General features: G+C 41.7%; 1 protein-coding gene across 1 annotated transcript in view; it reads left to right on the top strand.

The window, feature by feature from the left end:
* Positions 1 to 21,220, top strand: part of TRPM3 (transient receptor potential cation channel subfamily M member 3) — a 253,510-nt gene that overhangs the window by 202,751 nt on the left and 29,539 nt on the right. Inside the window, exons 19-22 of the mRNA XM_019555208.1 lie at positions 2,384 to 2,524; positions 7,460 to 7,588; positions 9,410 to 9,661; positions 18,344 to 18,518. Coding sequence (XP_019410753.1) covers positions 2,384 to 2,524; positions 7,460 to 7,588; positions 9,410 to 9,661; positions 18,344 to 18,518 — 697 coding nt within the window. The remainder of the gene's footprint in view (positions 1 to 2,383; positions 2,525 to 7,459; positions 7,589 to 9,409; positions 9,662 to 18,343; positions 18,519 to 21,220) is intronic.

Genomic DNA, 21,220 nt, shown 5'->3' with positions numbered 1-21,220 from the left:
AGACAGAGATGCCTCTGTTGGTAGGGCATGTGACGCATATGAGCAATGGCCAAAACACCAAGGACATACTCTGGTGAGCTGACCACTGGCAAATGTCAATTTGGATGGCCCAAACTCCATTTTGTTGATGTCTCCAAGAAAAACCTTCATGAGCTGCACATCAATGGCCAATGATGGGAATCAATTGCTTCAGACTGCTGCAAGTGGAAAGCCACTGTGAAGCAGGACCTATATCACTTTGAGATGGAGAGGAAAAATGATGAGCTAGAGAAGAGGCATCAGAGTTAGGCAGGGCGAAACAGTAATTGGCATGCCAGTGCAAACTCAACCAAGTTTATACATGAAACATGCCAGAGGGTCTGCCTGTAGCACATCGGATTCCTCAGCCACTCAAGAAGCTGTGGTGGTATCTGGTAACCTACCAAGGGTACAATTCCCATGGTCTCCCGAGGGTGATGGCTGCCAATGACGATCCTGCTGGGGAATAAAAAACTCCACAGTAGGGCATGTGTAGATGTTGGAGAGCCTGGCTGGACACAAGATCTGCTTCAGCGCAGGGGATGCCTGCCAGCTAGTTCCCTTGTGCCCCAGCCAGCCCTTCCACAGCACATTGAGCCAGGGGGAGCAGCACTGGGTTGGCAGGCTGACCCCCAGTGCCCTCCGTTAGCCAGGGCTGCTCCACCCAAGCTCCACGTTACACCTGTATAAACTGCGGAGCTTATTGTTCCACAGTTAATTGCTCTTGGGCGCACACCATGTTCAGGAGCAATTAACTCCAGAGCAATGAACTCTGCAGTTTATTCAGGCACCATAATTGCACATGTACATGTGCCCAGTGTAGCCTAGAGTGGCATGAGATAGATAACACAGATCAGAGATAATTCTGCCCTGGAGTGGCATAATTTGAGATGCCTAACAAATGCTGAAAACTAATTTCAAGTGTTTATATGTGGACAATCCAGGTATTAAGAGCTACAGGAGCTGCTCAAAATTACCGTGTAACAAGGACCAAAGATAACACTAGAGTTCTATATGGCTTCATTTTCTCAGCTGTATAGCAGGGATGAGAATAAAAAGACCATGTCACAGGATGTTGTGAGGCTGAATTAAGTAATTATGTATAGAACAACTCAGTAATCCTCAAACAAATTTTATTAAGATTATTTAAATAAAAACATTATGGCAGCATCAGGACAGTTAGATAGTATAGGAGATATCAAAATACCAGATATACACCTGCCTCCATCTGTTGAAGCACCAAAACCTATACATGCCATGACAAATTAAAGTGGGAGCTTGGTCACAGCATACATCTCTCCTAAAATCCAAATGCTTCAAGTTTCCTGTTCACAGAGGAATGAAAACCAAAAGAACAGATCTTTGGTCAGTCAGTCAGAATTAGGAATAGACTGGGACTCTCCCTTTTTAGCTTTTTTTTTTTTTTTTTAAGGGAATGTTATTCACTGTAATCCCTCTTTGTATATATTTACAGCTGAGTTTGAACTTCAGAGTAACTCTCCTTGTTACTTATTCATTATTTGTCTTTTGTTTATTATTAATGACTTCTTGTGTATTTATTGCTAAAAATCTGGGCAGATCTCCAACTGGTATACATTTCCTTGGGCCCACTGCAATCAAGTTACATTAAACTGTGGATCTAGCACACAAAGTATGCTCGGCATTCTGGAAAGTGGTGAAGGAGAAGCAATTCCTTGAGAAATAAGATTACTCAGTCTAGCAATGAACTCTAATGAGCAAACCAACTGAATCCACATGGAACACATTGCAGGATTGTGTCCTAAGTAGGATACAATAATCAGCATGAACAACAATGACCAGCTGCATTATTTACAGTTCAGTAGCCTTCAGCACCTCTTTCCCTCTTCACTGTGTTTCTTTTCCAATGCCAACTGGCACACCCATAATCATTGCTTTATAACAACATTTTCTATCCTTCTCTGTTGTGCCTGTATCAACGTTATAACCTAACCAAAATATTTTCATAGGCAAATGCTAATCTGTAGAATAGAAAAAGAACTCAATATAGCAAAAAGCAGTAATGATTGCCATATATAACCTATGTCCCAGAACCAAGTTTTGAATGGAGATTAGGGCTTGATCATTCCTGCTGAAGTGTTACTTCTTCAGCTTATCAGGGAACAGTTTGTATAAACTGAAATGCAGCTTCCTATCTAAAGTGAATTATTTGCAAGCAAAATAGTTTAAATCCTACAACTTCATGGGTTCAAAAGGGGTGGGTCACCCAATTCACAAATTTGGGTAAAAAAAAATCACAGAATGCTTGAATGCCTGGTGACATTTTCAAAAATAACACAGTTGATAGTAAACAAAGAAATAACTTCACCTGTATTCTTTCTTGTAGGCAATGTTGGGCCGAGGGAATGGAGAATCATCCAGAAAAAAGGAGGAAGAGGAAGTTCAGAGCAGGCACAGGCTCATCCCCCTTGGAAGAAAGATATATGAGTTCTATAATGCACCCATTGTTAAGTTTTGGTTCTACACAGTAAGCTATTTCTTCCCAATTATCTTACTAGTGATGATATGAACACTTGTATAGCAGCAGTATTGTTTGTCTGTTAGTATTAGCACAAATTTTCAGAGGATCTCCATCAGTACATTCACAAACAGTTGTGGAAACAAACCCATGTTTCAAAGCCTAACCAAGACAGATTCATATACAGATGATAATGTGCATACACAAGTAGGTGAGCTTGTAGATGATGCAGATTTTTTTGTGCAGATATATTTGTGAAACAATTAGTGAAAACTTATGCTACCATGTGTGTATATGTGTGATGGCGAAGCTTCGGTCCCTGATTTCAATTCAGCGGAGATTCAGCCCAGTTCGGTGGCTGAATCTCTGAATCCGAATCAACTCAGAGGCTCCTTTAATCTCTCCAAATCGAATCAGAACCCTTCAAATTGATTCAGAGAGATTTGGAAAGATTCGGAGATTTGGATATAAAGACAGCTTTAAATAAAGACAGCTTTTTTTCTACATACCTCTAGGTAACAGGTGCTCATGAATGCTGCGATGCTGGGGCTCATAGAGTGTCCCACAGGAGTGTGGGGGCCTGCCCAGCACACTCAGAAGCAGACTCAGAAGTGGACCAGAAGCACTTCCAGTCCACTTCTGGGTCCACTGGGGAGCACGCAGGGCCCCCTCCCCCCTACCCCCCTCCAGCTTGGTGACTGGTTCCTCCTGGGTCGGTGGGGGGTACCCAGGGTCACCCTGCAACCAAACACTGAGCCAGGGAGGCATGGAGGGTCCCTCCAGTGCACTCCCCAGCAAACCCGGTCCACTTCCGGGTTCACCCCAAAGCACATGGAGGGCCCCCCCGCACTCCTGTAGGATGCTCCATGCACCCCAGCATCGCAATCATCAGAAGCCACTCCTGCTACCTCCAGCTAGAAAAAACTTTTAAAGCTGTGTTTTGTGTCTGAATCACTGATTCTCTGAATCAGCATCGAATCTTCAGATTCAGATTCGGCCAAATTGAATCAGGGACAGTAATCCAAATCAACTAATCAAACCACTGTCCCTGATTCGGCCTGAATCTGAATCCGAATTGCATGGGCTCTCATTTAACTAGTTCAATCCTGAAATGGAAAAGGGAGATCAATACTGAATTTCCATTGAGCCCTATTTCTACTATTTTATGTCCTGGGGCAGGTCTCATTCAAGGTCACCTACTAGTGCTTGTCTACCTTCAGCTTCAAACGCAAATTAAGGTGGATTTGGGGTGTGGTACCAATACTTAGTATACTTGAAAGAGAACTCCAGTTTAATGAAGAGAAAAGCAACTTCAAAGTAAGAGCTAAAATAGCTGACCTCAGCCCCACTCACTTGTAATTAGTATAGGTTAAAAACAACTGAGAAGATATCCTCAACTTATTATCATCTAGAGTCCTGCAAGTGAAAAAAAGTTCATGAGAATTATCATCATATAGCATAAAAACTACTCTGTTATTCTTTGCCAACCTCCCACATAATCATTATTAAAGGATTTTGAAGTGGGTTAAATAGAGGTTTCTGAATCACTGTATTTGGTTCAGTAGCAAAACCAAAAATTCAGGTTGGATCAACTCAAAATAAAATAATTTTATTTCATTTCATACCAAAGCAGTATTCCTCTCCCTTGCAGGTCCAGCAGTTTTGTGACATGCTCCATTCAGTCTAAAACAGATTGTTTCTTTTTCAGGAATATGTAATAATATCTAGATTCAGTGCTAGAGAAGGTGATGGTGGTGGTGCCCTTTATTTTTTTAACTATTTTTTATCCAGGAGCCCATTGTTTAGAGCACTTATCCAGGATATAGGAGATACCTCTTCTCTGTCTGAATAATTTTAAACCCACATCCACCATCTTCCCGAAACATGTCCCAACCACCAGGCAGTAGGGAGGCTACCCTGTTGCATTGTCAGAGGCATAACAATGTGGCCAGGTGTGCAAGGTCAATGCCACACATGAAGGCAGTGACATTTGTCCGGCTATAGCAGCAGCCTTTTTTTTTTTTTTTTTTTCTCCCTCCTCCCCCACCGATTTGGCACTTGGGCCCGGATGCCTCAGTCACTCCACCCTTATTGTGTCATTGTGCATTGTATTTCCCTCAGTCTAGCCTGCTGGAGCTGTTTCACATTTATACTTTGTAGAGAGAAAGAAAAAAATGGCTCATCGGCCTCACCATTAGGGGCCTTGCCTGGGCGGTAGAATATTTATCTTTTATGCATATAAGTAGTTATATTATCCCAAGTGGCAAAGCATCAACAGGAGAGATTGAAAGTAACCCACCTTCAAGGATCCTAAAGCAGGCAGATGGGGAGGACACTCTCCCTGGAGGTGGGAGTTGTGTGTTTAAGCCTCCTCAGGCAGACAAGATACTGGAACTTGGGTTTTCTACAGCACAAGGAAATTCTCTAGCTACTGACCTATTGGATGAAAGGGGGTGTGAGAATGATGGCAGCATCAGTAATGATTTGACTAATATTTTGGCAAATATTTTTTCTAATAGAAGCAATTCCACAAATGAAAGTTACTTTCACAAGTAAAAGCTCTGTTATCTGGCATCCCTCGAGAATGGGGGATGCCAGATAACAAAAAATGCCAGTTAATTGAGTGGCCCAGGCCGCTGCTTCTCCCGCTGTGTCTGGGGCATCCCTCCGCCCCCCCCGCGGCATCGCCACCCCTCCTGCGGGCCCTGCAGGACAGGGAGGCAAGCCCTGCATAGCCTGTTATACCCCCAGGCCATAGGGGCTCAGAGAAACTGGAAATGCCACGGTGGGCACTTCCAGTTTCACTTGATCTGACAAGCCAGCATGCCGGTTAGTAGAGCATGCTGGCTTGTAAGATGCCAGTTAACAGAACTTTTACTTCTGAAATAACCAAAACCACTTTTTTTCAGCAAATAACCCATTTTCCCAAATATTATCCAGTGTCGTGGCTCCTCCCATTGAAATGGACTTAGTTTTTTCATGCTAACTTTTAGCAGGTAGTAAAGGAAACTAAATCCACCCCATCTCACCTCCGCCACGTCCCCCAGTTAGTAGGAATAGTTGTTTAGAACAGAAGAGATTTTTGTAGTGGGTATATTTTAATTTAAAGGACATTAAGAAATGAAATCATCTGACTTTTTATATGGTGGTTAATAATGCCACTGCACCTGAGTGAGGAATAAGTCTATCCTAATGTGAAGCCATTCTTTTATATAGATAGGAATGCTTTCCAATCTAGCCTTCTCCATGGAAATTGGATTTCTGTTAACTCAGCTAAAGTCTCAGACCTTAGCACAGGACAGCATGGCTCTCCCTTTTCTTTAGAGGTGTCCAAAAAGGATCAAGAGAGCACTAGAGTAGTAAAGACCAACCTTTTTGGTAGACATGTCACAATTTAGCCCCACACCCTTCTTGGGTGCCACTCCAATCCCCTTCTCCTGCCTGATCTGCTGCTCTGTTTTCTGCTTCCTTCCCTGTGCTCCCAATGTTGCTTTCTACTCCCTGTCCTATGTGCCACTGTGCCCCCTGCTTTCTTTCCAATGTGCTGTGTCCCACACAAAGAGGCTGCCTGTGCCACTTGTGGCACTCATGCCACAGGTTAGCCCCCTCCCCCGAGAAACATACCAATCCATCACAACGCTGAAAGAAGGGTAAGTTAATTTCCTCTTTTGTTTTAAGTAGAAAAGAGGCAGTGATCCAACTGGCCATCTTAGCTCTGCTCATAATTATGGTCAGTTTAAAGATTTCATTTGGGCGATTTCCAGACCAATGGCTGCAAGTGAAGCCAGCACACTGTGAACTTTATGCTTTATCAAACTCCAAGAAGAACTTACAGAAAACTACAGGCTTAATTCTATAAAGTGCTTATTACCGCCTGTGAGATGCTGAACACTTTCAACTCCAACTGAGGTCATTCAGCCCACAGTGCACAAATTCTACTTCATCTTGACCGTGATACAGTATAGACAATCAATTGTTTGATTAACAAAAGGCAAAGAGAGAAATGTAAACAAATGCAATGAAATACCTGCTGTGATTGATGTCATATGACTCTGTGTGCAGCACTGAAGAGTTACTCTGAGGAGCTTGCCTTGAAAAGCTACTTTGTTATAGAGCTGCTGCTTGAAAAGGGACATGGTCACAAACACAGAAAAGGGAAGAGAGGGCTGCAAAATCTGGCCAGAACCACATGTTGTTGCTCCATTGACATTCTCTCTATGACTTCTCCTAGTTGACTGAACAGATTTAAGGCAGATGATGGAAATATTGAAAGGAGAACAAAAGCCATTTTAACAATGGATAGGTGGGTAATAAAAAGATTAAATAGATAGTAAAGCCAAAGCACTGCGTCAGAGAGATGGTAATAGCATAGAAAAGAACCCAGACCAAATGAAGTATTACTTTCAGTTAGGACAGACGAAGGCAAGATAGTAGTACCTTGGATATGAAAGGATCCAGGTAAGGAGGGCTTTGTATTAAGGGGTGTAGCAGGTCAAGCATTCCTCTAAAACAGTGGAACAGGAGTTGGTAAGTATGCAATAGCAGTGTGTAGAAAGGAATTGAAATAGGGTAGAAATGGTTGCACAGGTAAGTCATGAAGTATAGGGTTAATACTGGCAAGAGGGAGGGATTAGGACTAGGAGTGATCCCACTATGGCTACTGGAGGTTCAAGTGGAGGTTAACAATGATGAGAGTGGCTATATTTGGGAAGCTGTTGTACCTGAGGAAAGGAAACACTAACATTTATTTTATAGCTCCTACTTGGTGTGCAGATTTAATTTGTAGCTGATGATGATATACTCCTCTCTGTTTGCAGAAATATGATAGTCACAATTTGAAATTAAGGTTACAAAGCCATCTTGGTGGCACTAAGTTCCCTATTATTATTATTTATTATTATTGTGTGGCTATTGATGCCAAGGGCAGTTTTCTTTGTCTTACAGTTAGCATATATCGGGTATCTGATGCTGTTCAACTACATCGTGTTAGTGAAGATGGATCGCTGGCCTTCTACACAGGAATGGATAGTGATCTCTTATATTTTCACACTGGGAATAGAGAAAATGAGAGAGGTAAAATCAGCCTGAGAGATCCAAAACCAGAAAATAAGCTCAAATGTTTTTCACATTTTTAGATATTCATTGTTTTTCTCTGAGCATACTGTTGGAGGGTTTACCACAAATGTAATGTTTTTTTTTCCAGAAAAGCAGGGGAGGCATTGGAATTTTTAGTGGGTTTCTGGGGGAAACTTGTGTTTCTGAGGCAGGGGAAGAGATTTAAGGATCAGATATTAACAAAAAACCCTCACCTAAATAACATCCCTAATTTATGAAACAGCTTGGGGGTGATTTCCCTTTAGTAATTGACATATATTTATTCAATAATTGTCTCAACTAATGGCATGTGTTTCCCAAAAGAGTCTAAAGGATGCAGAGACAAAGAGAAACATATTTATGATTGCATTAAAATGCTATAAGATATAGACTGTGCAGAATGTTATCATCCTCTGCCCCTCCTCCCTCTCTCCCTGTAGCTACTGCTGTGTCCTTTTCACTTGGCCTAATGTGTATTTATTGTATAGTGATACCAAAGGCCAAATTCTGCTCTTACATTAATAGATGCAGCTTCCATTGACTACTATGAATCGGGCACATTTATACCCCTGGGCTGAATTTGGTGTTGTATTTGTATTTTTCACCAGTAAATGTATTTTTAAATGCCTCTGAGGACTACTGAGAAAGGTATTTTAAAACAGTTGCTTAAAACTGAATATTGCCTTCAAAAAGATTTACAGTAGATTATAGTTATAAATAAAATAAATAGAATTACAGAGTGATGGGGTAGGACATTGGTTGAGTGGATTGTGATGAACATATCGCATTAAAGAAAAAGACATCAGTAAGCAACCACAAGAGGGCTCCACAACACTGGTAAACAGCTACATTGGAATTCAGTTAAATATTTTTTGTGAATATATGTTTCATTTTTTTTTTCTAATCATTCACTTCAGCTGTTCTCGCCACAAATATTCCAACAAGAATGCTTGTGAAGCTAGAGTTCTAAGTGAATATTGGAGATTATTTATAGAAAAATAATTTGAAATCCATACTGAAAACCTAATTCTAAGAATTGCACTTGTTCTTTTCAAGGAGCAAAAATATACCGTATGAGTCTGCTCAAACATGCTCAAATTCTAAATATAGAATACTCAAAGCAAGCTGCTTGCAAACAAGCTAATGGCAAGGAATTATTCATGGAAACGGTTTGGTGAATAGCTTCAAATGACAAATAAATTCAGGAAAACAGTAACCTGCTCACACATGATTTTGCAGAGAAGTGGCTAAATTCATAGAACGAATGATTTTCATGCATTATTTTCCCAGCTGTGGAACACTATTGTCAAAGGTTTGTTCAAGTAAAAGCATCAATCTTTTGGAAGAAATGCAAATTAAGGTCCTTATTATTCATCATAAATTCCACGGTACTTTTATGCAGTTTCTGGGCACTTTTTTGTAGTTTCCATAAATATGGATTTTCTGCTGCAATACATTTCCAGCTACCTAATCCTGCTTCAAATTAGGATCAATCAATTTGAGAATTGGAAAGGGATATTGAAATTCCAGTCCCTTCTCATTGATTTGAGTGACATATATGGTTTTGTTTTATAAAGGAAAAACTTTTGACCTGCACATAGATTAGAGATGGAACATGATTCCCTAGACCATCCAATTTCTAAAGAGGCACCAGAAACTTGTAAGATATCCATAAACATCATTGGGTTCTATTGGCTCGCTTTGGGACTATGTGAAATACCAATGATTGCCTGGGCCTTTCTCTAGCACTTAGTGAAGTTGGTTCAAATCTTCGTTCTTTACCTCTTCCATATCTTTTAGATATTGATGTCAGAGCCTGGGAAGCTGTTACAGAAGGTAAAGGTGTGGCTCCAGGAGTACTGGAATGTCACGGATCTCATAGCCATTCTCCTGTTCTCTGTGGGGATGGTGCTTCGCCTGCAGGATCAACCATTCCGGAGTGACGGGAGAGTCATATACTGTGTGAACATCATTTACTGGTACATACGTTTGTTAGACATCTTCGGAGTGAACAAGTATTTGGGACCATATGTGATGATGATTGGGAAAATGGTAAGAGAAGTCTCATTGATTTTTCCATGCTTTTGTTTGACTCTGTTTCAGTTCAATTCAGTACATTCTTTTTGTATATATTTCACAGAACAGTGTTGTCACGTAACCCCAAAAATCATTGCTTTCCATTATAACTGCAGACAAGCAAACTAGAATGCCCAAGGTTATCCTCCAGTATAGGAGATTAGGATCTTTCTCTCCTCTGAGCTGCTACTGGTTTAATAACCGGGCTTTTATATTTCTCATGTCATGCTCAAAGACTCCCTTTTAACAGAAAATTTCTTGCATATCTCAGTTTACCCATGCATAAAGTAGAGGATCATAATTCTCATCCATGTTGCATGGGTTTGCAAGGAGGTCTCTGTTGCTGCTGCAGAGCATGGTTCTATCACAGGGGCAACCTGCATCCCCCAGGAACCTCCAAAAGGATCCCTTCCTGTGATATCTGAAAATCCACCCATGTGACCACAGCATCTCCAACTCATCCATAGTGCACATGCCTAGGGCAGGAATGCATATACACATCTGATACATAATATCAAGAGGATTAAGTTACAAATGGTGTGAGAACCATAACTGAGCTTTTGCAGTTTTTTTAAATCTCAGCAGAAATGTGGTCTTAATTTAGGTTTTAGGTATGTAGGAGCACATTTTCAAAATGCAAAAACTCAGGTCCAAGTGGCCAAAGCCAGCTATAATTTAGTACACTACTGCATGTAAAACTGCCCATGTACACTGTATGGGTACTTAACTGACTAGCTCTTTGGGTTCACCAGTTTACGTGCTTATCATGTGCAGGTCCCTGGCTTTTATTTTTAAGAATTGGTTCATGTATTTCAGATCATTAAACCACACTTTAAAAAATAAGTATTGAATATGTCTTGGCCCTATGCACCATGAATACAAGCAAAGTAAATATTAACTTTGCAAATAACACACATTCATGTTTTTATTAATAGTAAAGCAAATAGTATATTATAATTCAGAAGTATTCTTTTGTGAGCCTAATTTTCCATGGTATATACTGAATACATACAACAGACTCAGCTCAGTCAACTTACATGAAGACCAAACATATCTCTTCTCTCATATTCAAACACCTGCCCTTCCCCCCAGTACTTCAAGATGAGAATACCAGAAACACTCCATGATCCATGATATACAAAGACTGAATACAAGTCCCATTATTGGCTCTCTTCCTGCCAGTGTTACAAATGCAATAAGGTCACTTTCTGTTTGGTGCATGGGAGTAAGTCCCCAGGCTGATTAGTGTAAAATCAAAGAGAAAGAATGTTTTTAAGAGAGAGAGAGGGACCAGACCACACCAGAGGCTGTTTGAAAGCTAGCATTTCCTGAAGAAAAGGATTTTGAGAATCTATGACTTCCACGAGGGAAGCCAAGGAAACCACGATTACATAGCAGGACCTCCCAGAACTGCAGTTACCTACAAAGCACTCTGTAGTTCTGTTCATGCAGCTGTAGATTGCTAGAATGAGAAAACAGGATTCAAGGATGAGAAGAAGGACAAAAGGATCTGATACAAATGATCACGATGTCTGATGCTGTTTGTTTCATAAAGCTAAAGAAAAATGCCAAATGGCTATGTATTCCTCTGTTTTACCACTAAAGCCAAAACAGGCACTTAATTATGCTCACATTGTCAACAACAGCAGCCTGAAAACTAGTTTAAGAAGACAGATTGACAGGCCCCTAATGGCTCAGGCTCTGACAGTCCACATAATGATTGATTGACATAACTGCCACTAGGCCCAATTCAGCAGTGACAGAAATGATGGTGTATGTTGTACTTTGGGTGCAGGAGGGCCTAGAAATGGGTAAAAGTAGAAAAACTAATGTAATTAGCATCTCTTTGACATCCCTGCATGTGCACAATGAGTATTACTTTACACCACCTTGTTAGTCTATAGCAGGGGTGCTCAACGTCTGGCCCACAGGCCAAATGTAGCCTGTGGAGCATCACATCCAGCCTGTGGGGCTCCCCACAGGTTGGGAAATTTGGCAATGGCATTAATATGGTCACTCCCTCCACCCCCCCTTTTGTTGAGTTGAATTTAGCTCTCAAAGCACAGGAGCTGTTATGGACACAAAGTGGGAGGGGCTGTTTTATCTTACACCCTCTTGCTATTTAGTTTTCCTACTTCATCCTTAGAATCATAGGATCAAAGAAATGAGGGTTGAAAGGCACCTTAGGAGGTTATCTAGTCCAACCCCCTGCTCAAACCAGAGCCATCCCCAACTAGATCATCCCAGCCAAGATTTTGTCTAGCTGGGTCTTAAAAATCTCCAAGGATGGAGATTCCACAACCTCTCTAGGGAACATGTTCCAGTGTTTTGCTACCCTCCCAGGGAGGGAGTCTTCTAACCCAGACTTCCCTTGCTGAAACTTGAGACCATTGCTCCTTGTTCAAAACCGGCCCCAGGACCAACCTCTGGGGACACTCCACTTGATACTGACTGCCAAATAGACATTGAGCCATTGTCTACTACGCTTTGAGCCTGATGATCTAGCCAGTTTTCTATCCACCTTACAGTCCATTCATTCAACCCATACTTCCTTAATTCGCTTGCAAAAATGTTGTGGGAGAGTGTATCAAAAGCCTTGCTAAAGTCAAGATATATCACATCCACTGGTCTTCCTGCATCCACAGAGCCAATCATTTCATCATAGAAGGCAATCAGGTTGGTCAGGCATGATTTGCCCTTGGTGAATCCACGCTGACTGTTCCTAATCACCTTGTTCTCCTCCAAGTACTTAGAAATGGATTCCTTGAGGATCTGCTTCATGATTTTTTCCCAGGACTGGGGTGAGGCTGACTGGTCTGTAGTTCCCAGAATCCTCCTTCTTCCCTTTCTTAAAGAATGGGCACTATATTTGCCCTTTTCCAATCATTTAGGACCTCTCCCAGTCACCGAGAGTTTTCAAGGATGGTGGCCAGCAACTCTGCAATCACGTTAGCCAGCTTCCTAAGCATACTCAGGTGCCTCTTGTCTGGCTCCATGGACTCGTACACATCCAGCTTTTCCAGCTAGTCCCTAATCTGTTCTTTCTCCAGTGTTGGATGCTCACCTCCTCCCCAAACTGTGGTGCCCTGTGCAGTAGTCTGGTAGCTGACCTTGCCTGTGAAGACTGAGGTGAAAAAAGCATTGAGTACTTCAGCCTTTTCTGTATCCTCTGTCACTAGCTTGCCTCCCCCCATTTAGTAAAGGAACACGCTTTCTCTGATCCTCCACTTGTTGCTGACATACTTGTAGTAACCCTTCTTGTTACCCTCCACCTCCCTTGCTAGCTTCAACTCCAATTGCACTTTGGCCTTCCTGACTTCATCCCTGCATGCCCAAGCAATACTCTTGTACTCCTCTCTACTTGTTTGTGCAAGTTTCCACTTCTTATAAGCTTCACTTTTGTTTTACGTTAGTGAAGAGTACCCTTCCAAGCCAAGTCTGGTTTTCTGAAGTCCAAGGTCCTTACTTTGCTGCTCTCCTGCCTTCCTTTCCTCGGGATCCTGAACTCAAATCATTCTGTGGTTGCTTCTGCCCAAGTTGCCATTCATTGCTATCTTCTCTAACAATTCTTCCCTGTTTATGAGCAGCAGATCAAGAAAGAAGAGCATGGCCCCTAGTTGGCCTTTCCAGCACTCAGGCCAGGAGGTTGTCCCCAACACTTTCCAAAAACGTCCTGGATTGCCTGTACACTGCTGTATTGCTCTCCCACCAGCTGTCCCAGCATAGTGATTGAAGTCCCCCCTGAGACCCAGGGCCTGTGATTAGGAAACTTGCACTAGCTCTTTGAAGGAACCCTCATTCACCACATCCTCCTCGTTTGATGGTCTGTAGCAGACCCCCCAAAAGGCCTTGTTTTTATGCACTCAGCCATTTCCAACATATTCATTTTGCCAACTCACTGACTGCCCAACTGGTGAGTGGCACAAATTTGTAACTCACCTGTTTTCTGGCCAATATAAAACCTGTCAATCCTATTCATATCATGCATAGACTTACATAGATTTGCACCTCCTTGCTCTGGGCTGTTTGGTTCACTGGCTACATTTTTGTTCAATCTGTGGTTCATTTTAGTTCCTTGGGTTATAGCTAACATCCTTCATGGCACACATGTGGGATGCACTGCCCATCATGATGGAAAATTTAATGAATTAAATATACTGTAAGGACAGATTCTCAAAAATGTGTAGAATCTGGATCTGCACATGGTTTATATTTACACTGGAGCTTAAATTATAAGCAAAATTGTAGAAACTCCAGGCATCAGACACCTCTCTCTGGCCTCACTCCTCCACCTATTGCATTGATTTCAATGTACATGAGTAAATTAAGGACTGCCTCTTTATCTGTGTCTGTACAGCACCAATTCTTACTGGGCTCTTTGGGTGCTACTACAGGATAGATAAGAAATAATACGCATTGCTGTTTATTAAAATATTAAATAAACATTAAACAGTATACGCAATTTTTCAATTTAAGTTTAATCAAGAAAGGGAAGGGGCACATGTGAGTTAAAAGTGATGGTATAAAACAAAAGTAAAGAGATGAAAAGCAAGTGCCTGAGAAATACCTGATTTTTCCATTTTCTGCTTATTTCAGTGATTGAATATGTTCATCAAAATCTACCTCTTTGATTTTTAGACGATAATATAATTACACCCTTTCCATTTGTGGGTAGAATGAAATGGCTCTGATGTGCTGTCAAGAGAGTAAGAAATGAGTTAGCTACCTTTGCATACACACTTCAGCCTCCAAACTTTATTTCTTTGTCAACAAGTTAAGAATTACAGTGAGGCTGATTTTATACATTCAGAGCTATATTAAGTGTATTGACACAGGACTGAGTTGCATTTTACTAGTTCCAGGAGCTTTTCTAGATAAATGATTAAAATGTTCAGATGAGTAAAAGAGAAGCAAACAGTTAAACTAGCTATTGTAATTTAACACAACAGGCAAACATGCTAAAGTCAATGGAAAGACTCATCAACAAGCTTTAGACTAGGCCCATGACAAGGACTGAAGATACCTACTGTGCTGCTTATGTATAAAATGACTGAAAAAAAAAAGAATTCTTGTTTCTATTAGGAAGGGTTCTAGCACCATGAATGCTGGTAAGTATACAGGAGAAAGTTAAGAGCTTTTCTGTGATAGCTTCAGATAACCATCAAATGTTTTGATTACTTGCCTGAAATGTACGTCCCCCTGCTTGAACTCAGAGAGGAAAAAAACTGGCGATGTGCCTCCCTCCACCTTTTTTCTCTGGATATCAGTAGAGACTGAGGTGTGAAAAACTGCTGGGCCTCATCTTTCATCATTATCTGAACCACCATGGTTTCCACTACAGGCTGGAAAATGATCTTTCTTAATTAAGATTAACACTTCAAGGAGCACAGGAATAGAAGGACCACCTGTGGTCATCCAGTCCAATTTTCTGCCATCACAGGTAACCCATGTCAGATACCGTCCCCTTCATAAACTGATTGAGCTCTTTCTCAAAACTATTTAGGTATTTTGCCAGTATTGCTGCCAAACATGTTTTAGCCCCAAGTGGTTCCTTTATCAGTATTTTTATGCAGAACAAAACCGTCCACCACCATCCAGAATGTAGGTCTCAGACTCTACCTCTCTTCTTCCCCAGTTGCATTCCCTTAGATTTGCTCATACCGATAAATACAGTGAAATATGCTAATCACAAACTGTCCTTTACTTTTTATATATATTCATTATACTTCATCTCTCTTTAGTTCCCATGTTCCTCCTTTTCCTGTCATTCCATGTCAATATTTGTTTTCATTTTTTTCATCCTTTGGTTTTATTTATGCACGTATTTATTAGATTTGCACATAGTCCTTCACCAAAAAAAAAGCTTAGGGAGGCTTACTGGGAAATGTGTAACTGATAAAATCAGATAAAGTATTTAATGCGATATTTACTTCTATAATAAAAACTTCCCAAACAATACCCCAACTTACCTTGCTTGCTAAATACCTGCCCAAATAAAAAGGTTTTGGAAGATGTCCAGACTTGGGCTCTGATAAACTATGATGGGAAGGGAGTTCCAAAGCAGAGGAGCTACTACCAAGAATGACCTCCCACTTGTTCTGTGAAGTGAACTTTGTGCACCTATGATACTTGCAGGAGGTGGCTCTCAGCTGACCATAGGAATTGAAGTGGAACCTTTAGGGCCTTATAAGTCAAAACCAACACCTTGGATTGTGCCCAGAAAAGTACTGGGAGCTAGTGCACACTGGAGTAATGTGTTCCTAATGGCCCAGCCCCATCAGAAAGTGAGACATTCCTCAATTCTTTCCTTTCAAGCTCCTCATAGTATCTCCAGCCAGACCCTTGTCCCACCAGTCCCTTCCCTCACTCTGGCCTGTGTCTCAGTACATGCAGAAATGTATTTATCCTTTCTGTATGAGTTTCTTGCTCTCTCCTCTCTCTCTTTCCCCCCCCCCCTTGCAGTAAGGTGAGCTTTCCAGACACATTTTGACCCCTTTTCTCTATTTAATTGAGGTATTTGGCAGCAATTCCAGCACTTCCATATATGTCACTGTAGTGCTGTGTTCATCCTCAGCCTCCTCTAACCTGTGTCGTACTCCTCTGTATGTATCAGCCCTTGAACTGAGCTTGTCCACCTGCAGGTGGCTGCAGAGAACCAGGGAGCCAGTTTACAAGGGTTGTGGCTTCATGCTAATTTGAAACTATAAGTGCACACTTCTGTATGATTTCCAAAGCAATTCCCAATTGCAACTAGAACCACAAAGCACAGAATTGTCTTGAAAATTTTCCCCTTCCTCCCACATGTTAACCAAACCTTTTTTAAGCCTCAAAAGTCGTTAGGTCAAGTTTTGGGCAAAGATTTGGGTTGCTTTTTGTTTATTTGGTGCAATTTGCATACTCATGATAAGCACATGTAGGCCATGTCTACGTGAGACGCTGACTGTGCAGTTGTTACTGCACAACTATTTAGTACTTGTTTATACTGGAGTACTAATACATACATACATACATACATACATACTAATATGTACACTACATACTCTGGCACGTATACTGGAGTTACTGCACATTTGCACCAAGGAATGGCTTTTTTGTGACATTGACTGCATAGTAGCTCATGACTACTGCGCAATAGCATCACATCATGCTTCCTGCCATGCAACATTACTGCAAAGTAGTCACAGGCTAGTGCATAGTCAGCATCTCATGTAGATGCAGCCAGAAGACTACAGGACTTTACAGAGAGTTCTACAGTTGCTCCCCAGTTTTTTATGTTCAGATATGTTGTTACCTTAGTTATGTTTTAGTTTATATAGCACTTACAAGAGATGTTACAGGCACTCCCAGGAGTTTCCCATCCTCTAATGCTTTCCCTTGGGGTTCTCACACCTACAGCTAAGCAGTACTTCTTGTGCCTACTGTATGCATTTGGGACACTGAGAATATTCAACTTTTTCTAAGCGCTTCTCTGAATACATTCTGCCGCCAATAAGTAATGATTTTCATACTCTAAAGAGATGCCAGACAGTGGAGATACAAAGTTGAGCCCCCTGGATTATTTGTATATCACCTTTTGAAAATTTCCCCTTCCTCTAAGCACTCCATCCTCTGCTAGACACCTAGTAAATATACTAATCTCTATTTCTGTGAATATACCAACTTTGTCATCTTACCAGTGACCACTGTGCCGGTCCATAATGTTGCAAGAGGCTGTTCTGCCACACATTATTCCTGCTGTGACCTTAGCCAATGCACCACTTGCCACAAAAACGTATGCTTCATCTTGCCAAGACTGAGCCATAGGCAGCAGTGAAGTTGTAATCATCCCTGATAACTTGGGCAGTCAAAAGGCAGCTTATCTTAGCAAACCTATGGGTCCTGAGCATTGAAAGTCAAGATGCAAATCAACTCAGGCAAGAACAACAAACCCAGAGTACCCAATCCCTACCTTTGAACAGCTTGTATGTGTAAAAGTGGTAGTGTTGAGGTGATATTGTTGCCGTGATGGTCCAAGAGATATACAAAAAGGAAGAATTCTTGTGGGTTATATCTTATACTGGAAGAACCACATATCTGGGCTAGACATAGGCAAGATTTGGGGTATCACAATACTCTTCCTCAGGGTATATGCTGTAATTACAGTGCATCCGAGCAGACTCAATTAATCAAGTCTGCTGGAGTGTGCTAAATAGTGTGCTCCAGCCAGCCTCCTCATCTCATGTATCAGTGTCCCCACACTTCAAAATAGCAGTGGGGCATTTTAAAGCTGTCGAACGAGCTTTAACAAAAGTACCCCCGCCGCTATTGTGAAGCGCAGGGACACTGATACACAACATGCTATGGGCGCATTAATTAAAGCGGCTCTCAGAACCTCTATAATTAAAGTGCCCCCCGCCCTTGGAGCATATGTAAAAACACCCTTAGTGTCTACATTGATAAATTTCTGTGCAGATGTATAAAGGCCCACAAGAATTCTTGCCTCTGTGTAAAACGGAGGTAGTAGTCTCAGAAATAATTTTTGAAAACCACACTCTTGAACTTTACAAACCCTTTTTCAATCATACCGTAGTTTAATTGTAGCCAACTAACTATCTCTAATACTTCCCCCCTCCCCCTCCTCTCTCTCTCTCGCTTTTTTTTCCATCCTGTACTTTTCAGATGATAGACATGATGTATTTTGTCATCATTATGTTGGTGGTTCTGATGAGCTTCGGTGTTGCAAGACAGGCAATTCTCTTCCCCAATGAAGAGCCTTCATGGAAGCTGGCAAAGAACATATTTTACATGCCTTATTGGATGATCTATGGGGAAGTGTTTGCAGACCAGATAGACCGTAAGCAAGTTTATGATTCTCATACTCCAAAGTCAGGTACCAAACTTTGATCAGGTGATGTCTTACAAGATTGTTTGTATGTTTTCAATAAATGGCTCAGGGTAGAGGACTCATTCATCACAGAAGATGCTCATAAAAAAGCTATTAGCAGTGGCTATTAATAGTGGGATGTCAATTTTAGAAGGTGTCAGTGGCACTTTCTAATGACTTAATAATAAATCTCTAATGATAAATTTATCTCATATCATTTAAGTGATTCCTTTTTGATGGTAGGGGGAAAATCCTAGGTATCCATGATAACTTCATTGGTATAGCTAGGAAATAATAATCCACTCCTTATTTTCATCCATTGATTTGATTTTGGAGCTAACACATTTTATTCAGCTTGATATTGAATATCTACTGTGAAAATTCTGGGCCAGGTCTTTGGCTGACATAAATCAATGTCGCTGTGCTGGACTGAATGGAATTGCACTGCTTTACCCTAGCCAAAGGTTTGATCCATTCTGCTCCCCTTCCTCTGTGACCTTGTGCACTACCATTGTCACCGTTCATGTTAAATTATGTGATATAACACTTTGGGGACCACAAATATACTATTATAATTCTATTGTATTACTTATTTATTGAGAGATCAGTGTGAATAGAATGAAGCCGCTATCTCAGATGTGCTCTCTTCAGGATTCATTTGCCTGGCAATCCAGAAAATGCCGGCTTTCTATTTAAATTAAACCTCCTGGTGCCACCTGATGTAGCTTGCCACAGAAGATAAGTGAGCATGTGAAATGAAGCAGTGTAAGGAATGGAACAAACTGAAAATCAGATATATCATATCTTTAACAAACATTGACATGCAGAAATGCTCGGCCCCTTCATTTCTGCTTAAACATGCATAGTTCTTGTCAGCATTTACAAATTAATATCTCTTCCAACAACAGATAGAATGTATTCAATCTACATTCGTATATCAGTTCTTATACTGGATACAGCCATAAGAGAGTGTTTTTCATGATAAAGTGTGTGTTCCTTCAGCACTGGAAGAGTTAGAACAAAAAGGTGGTTTGATTCTTCCTAATTGTTTAGCTCCATAAATAATAAACATCTCGGTAATTCAATTAATTCCCCACCACCACCAAGGGTTCTCAGATATACAGTATGTGCTACATGAAAGGTCACACAGAGAGCACACATCTTTGCATTCTGTGTTCCTCCTGATGAGCACAACCTCCTGTACCACCTGATGCAACTGGAATCTCCTTTTCCAATCACCTCTCCATTTTGTCCACAAAGGCAGCATGGCATGTGTGCAAGCAAATTAAAAGCCTGAAACCAGAGAATTTCTCCATGCATTTAGCTTTCCGCTTGGTTCCATCTTTCATTTATTTTTTTCCAGAAATCCATTTCGTTCCAAGAGCACTGTAAGGGTATAATAATTGGGAGGGGTGATATTTTCCCCTGTAAGCTGTGGCTTGCTTTCACAAATGGACTTCTGTCTGTCCCTCTACAAGTGGCCATTTATTGATGTTGTACTAAGAAACTAGCATAGTGCAACAAATGTGGCAATCTGGCTGGATAAAAAGATTTTCTTTTTTTTTTTTTTTAATGATGTGCTGATTGTAGTTTAGAACCCAGAAACCCAAGAAAGAAAGTAACTTTAACCTCTAAAACAGTGTGGCAGGTTCTATTTCCTTGAATGATGCCACAGGGCTTACCTGGTGAATCAGGCAGGTATCCAATGCTGAAAGGTACCAACGTAATTAGTGCTGAGTCCTAGAGAGACATGTGTCATATTCACTTCAGCCAGGTATAAATGGAGTTATATTATCCCTCTCTCACAGGAAGAGGAACCTAGAGGTTGAGGCAGAGGAGGTCTACAAAGAATCCTTAGGGACCTGTACATGTGACAAAAAAAGACCGTTTTTGAGGTTTAATTGCATCATGCTGTGCAAGTGCAGGGTTTCATTACAATTTAAATGAGTTTGTTACATTGCAAACTAAACAACATCTGCATGTAGTTTAGTTTGCAATGTAGCTATTTGTAACATTGCAGCCTTTTGACAGCTTGAGCTCCAGGAACAGTTGGATCGGGATGGGTGCTGCCTCTGAGTTGGGACAGCACCCACCCACTACCCACCCACCTGGGCATCCCTGAGGGGCGTTGCCACCATGGAGGGAAGGACCGGGGGCCCCCACAGCTCAGGGCCCACCGGAAGCTCACCCCCCAGCTGCAGGAGAGGCAGGCAGGCTCTGCAAAAAAAGATAAAAGAAGTTTGGGCCTCTTGCCCCTTTTTTTGTTTCCTGGTGGAGCCTGCCTGCACAAGCTGCTGGTGGGCCACACAGGCCCTGAGCTGCAGAGGGCCCCTGTCCTTCCCTCAATGGTGGCAGCGTCCCCTGGGGTCACCGAGTGCTAGCAAGCTGGGGGCTGCCTCAGCTTGGAGGCAGCAGCCTACCAGATCCAAGTCTTCTGCAAGCCACCTGCTGGAAGCCCGCAGAGCGCTGCTCCTTGGGTGGGCTCAGGGAAGAATTAGATCTGGTGGGGTAGTGTCTCCAAGCTGGGGCACCCCTAGCTTGCTAGCAACCCCCCCAGCTGGCCCCAGGGGGTACTGTCACCACAAAGGGAAGGACCAGGGCCACCCCTGCAGCTCAGAGGATGCTCAGTCTGCAAGCAACGTGCCTCCTGGCTGTGGGAGACACAGGCAGGC

Source organism: Crocodylus porosus, unplaced genomic scaffold, assembly GCF_001723895.1.
Source record: "Crocodylus porosus isolate Cpor-Errol unplaced genomic scaffold, CroPor_comp1, whole genome shotgun sequence".
Taxonomy (NCBI): Eukaryota; Metazoa; Chordata; order Crocodylia; family Crocodylidae; genus Crocodylus; species Crocodylus porosus.
This window is presented reverse-complemented; position numbering and strand designations above follow the sequence as displayed.